Source organism: Lolium rigidum, chromosome 1 (assembly GCF_022539505.1).
Source record: "Lolium rigidum isolate FL_2022 chromosome 1, APGP_CSIRO_Lrig_0.1, whole genome shotgun sequence".
Lineage (NCBI taxonomy): Eukaryota > Viridiplantae > Streptophyta > Magnoliopsida > Poales > Poaceae > Lolium > Lolium rigidum.
Window position 1 is genome coordinate 207218180 of NC_061508.1, and position 3103 is coordinate 207221282.

Below are 3103 nucleotides of genomic sequence, written 5' to 3' on the forward strand. Positions count from 1 at the left end.
GGGACCGCCATAGGGTCTTAGGAGTAATATTCTTGCTGATTGTAATGAACCTGTTATCACTGAGCAGCGAGTTTTTGACGCACTCTTTTCCTTACCAGGGTACCGAAGGGGACTGAAAGATTTTTAGCGAGACGGGCTCGCGTGCTTTAATAAAGTGTTATTTCATTGCTAAAAAAAACCCAAAACAAATCGGTTAGTCGAGTCTTCTAATCTGAGCCAAACACGGCATCGTAGTGAGTTCTAACACATACGGAGTACATATATACTTGATGGACACGTCTAGCGAGCGGCCGCCTGCCCGTTAGTTATTCTGAGCGGTCATACCAAAATGGAAAGTGCTCATACGGAAAGATATGTACAACTGTTAAAAAAGGTAGACTAGCTGATATCACTTTGTTGTTTTAAAAAAGCTGTAACTTTTAAACCGTGCGGCGAAATTACAATCCGTTTTCACTATTAGAACCCGAACGACGAGAGCTTCGAAACTAGATCACATTTTCATATGTTTCGACGCAATTTTTTAACAAGCAACTTTGATGCACGACAGAGCAACTTTGTTGTGCGGGAAAACAATTTTGGTACGCGGCAAAGCAACTTTGGTGTGCAACAAAAACACTTGATTCACAACGATGGTAGGCTTCACAAGAGCTGCAGCAACAACTCCTAATGTTACTCTACAGGACACTAAAATTGCTCGGCCGAGTACCAAAGTTGCTCGCAGGACACTAAAAATTGCTCGGTCGGACGCCAAAGTTGCTCTGCAAGGTTCAAAAACTCCGTCGCCGGGCACCAAAGTTGCTCTGCAGGGCACTTAAGTTGCTTCGTCACACATTGAAATTGCTCCCATGGACACCAAAATTATTGTCGGGCACCAAAGTTGTGCCTTCGTGTACCAAAAAATGTACATGTTCGTTGCACACCAAAGTTGCTTTGTCGCACATTAAAGTTGGTTTGCTGCACAATAAAGTTGCTCTGTCGCGCATCAAAGTTGCTTGTTAAAAAAATTCGTCGAAACATATGAAAATGTGGTCTAGTTTCGAAGCTCTCGTCATGGGGATTTTAGTAGTGAAAACGAATTTTAATTTGGTCGCACGGTTTAAAAGTTATAGTTTTTTTAAAAATGACACATGCTATCAGCTAGCCTACCATTTCATTGACAACTGGACTGCCTGGTGCGTGTGCCCGGAACGTCCATCTAGCACGCGCCTGCCCGTAAGATTTCAGGATACTTGATTCTATACTGTCTTCTGCGACTCCGTATTTCCCATGGAAATAGATTTGCTCACTGATTACCATCCGACCCGGACCGTGTGTCCGATTCTCGCTACGATTGTTCAGAGAGTACTAGTACAGTACTATATATACTCAGAACTTCAGAAGAGGTTGACACGATAGCAGCGGAAGATCTTCGAAAGCAAAACAACAGCAACGCACAGTCGAGTCATGTTATCGATGTTTCCGCCGCCGCCGGCTTCTTTCCACGGCCGCGTGCCTCCGCCGCAGACCACGGACCACCCCGTCCCCATGCCGGCGCCACACGTCCCCGTCCTGGTGCACCCCGTGTGGGCCTGGAGCTTCCACCAAGAGGCGGCCAGGCTCCGCCACTTTGCCGAGGGCGCCCGGTACGTCGCCGTCAACGTGCACTACCCGGGCCTCGTCCACCATCCCGGCAAGGACCAAGACGCCCTCACCGACGAGAAGCAATACCCCATCCTCAAGGCCAACGTGGACGCCCTCAAGCCACTCCAGGTCGGGATCGCCGTCTGCGACCGCGACGGCAAGAGCGAAGCTTGGGAGTTCAATCTCCGGGACTTCCGCCGCCACTCTGATCCGCACGACGCGAACTCCCTAGCCTATCTAGCCGGCCGTGGCCTCGACGTGGACACGTTCGCGAACCACGGCGTCGACGCCTGGAGCCTCGGCGCCATGCTGCTGAATTACTCCGGCCTCATCGGGCCTCGGCGCGGCCTCTCCTGGGTCACCTACACCGGTGCCTACCACGTCGCCTACCTGCTCAAGATCGTCACCGGCGGCTGCCCGCTCCCGAACGACTTGGCCGGGTTCATGGGCGCGGTGCGGCACTTCCTTGGCGACCAGGTCTACGATGTCGCCGGGATGGCCGCCGAGTGCCCGAAGTTGCCCGTTGGGCTGGAGCGCATCGCCGCCCACCTCGGCTTCCATCCGCCCTGGAACAGCCCCAGGCTCGCCGCCGCCGCCGGCGTACGCGCGCTCCAGGTGTTCAGGAGCTTGGAGGACGGAGAGCTCCGAGGCAAGGTCAGCAGATACAGAGGTGTGCTTCAAGGCCTACATCACTAGTTCGATCTCCGTGTCCTATTGAGAACTGTTTGATTAGTTTCCTAGTATGAGTCTAGTCCAAGGTCTAGGATTAGTGCATCTCAAAAAAAAAAAAGTCAGTATTAGTGGTAGTCGGTTTGTATTTTTTTTTTTGTTTCCTTGTACTATGTCAAGCAACCGCCTATTGGGTGCTATAAATAAAAATCCAAAAAAAAAAAAACTATGAAGCCTACGGGCAGAGGAAAAACATATCTTTTCTCGTGGCTTGTGTCTGCTCGTCGATTTGGTTCAGGTGTGCGTTCCGGCAGGAGATGTGCAGGTCAAACCAGCTGAAATCGATCCAGCTCTCTGCTTGGATGCTTACCTCTTGTAACGTGTGCATGGCGGTAGGGCAAAGCTAACAACCGTAATCAGAGTATGGTTGAGAAACCACGTTTATCTCGGAGCGGACCACCGTCACTCGACAGAGCGACTGGGTGGAGACAGCGGCGCGCCATTGTTATAGGGAGGTGGAGGGTGATCAGAAGGTAGATGAAGCCTACGGGCAGAGCGACACGGAGGAGATACCAGAGTGTTGTCGCCAGAGAGACGGTGAAGGTAGATGATCGTTAATGGAAGAAGTGGTACCTGTCTGTATATATTTGTCTATTGTAGTTTCTCCATATGTTAGGGGGTTTTCTGCATATGTGCACCTGTACATGTACTATATATTGTGGCCTTTGGCCCCCTGGTAATATAACAAGCATATTGCTCTAACATGGTATCAGAGCTTTAGGTTAGCTCCTCCTCCATCGCAGCCGCCGCCGCC

General features: G+C 50.8%; 1 protein-coding gene across 1 annotated transcript; it reads left to right on the forward strand.

The window, feature by feature from the left end:
* The first annotated feature begins 1443 nt into the window (after nucleotides 1-1443).
* Nucleotides 1444-2316, forward strand: LOC124654431 (probable CCR4-associated factor 1 homolog 11). Its single transcript, XM_047193435.1, has one exon. The coding sequence runs from the start codon at nucleotides 1444-1446 to the stop codon at nucleotides 2314-2316; it is 873 nt and encodes a 290-aa protein (XP_047049391.1).
* Nucleotides 2317-3103: the final 787 nt, after the last annotated feature.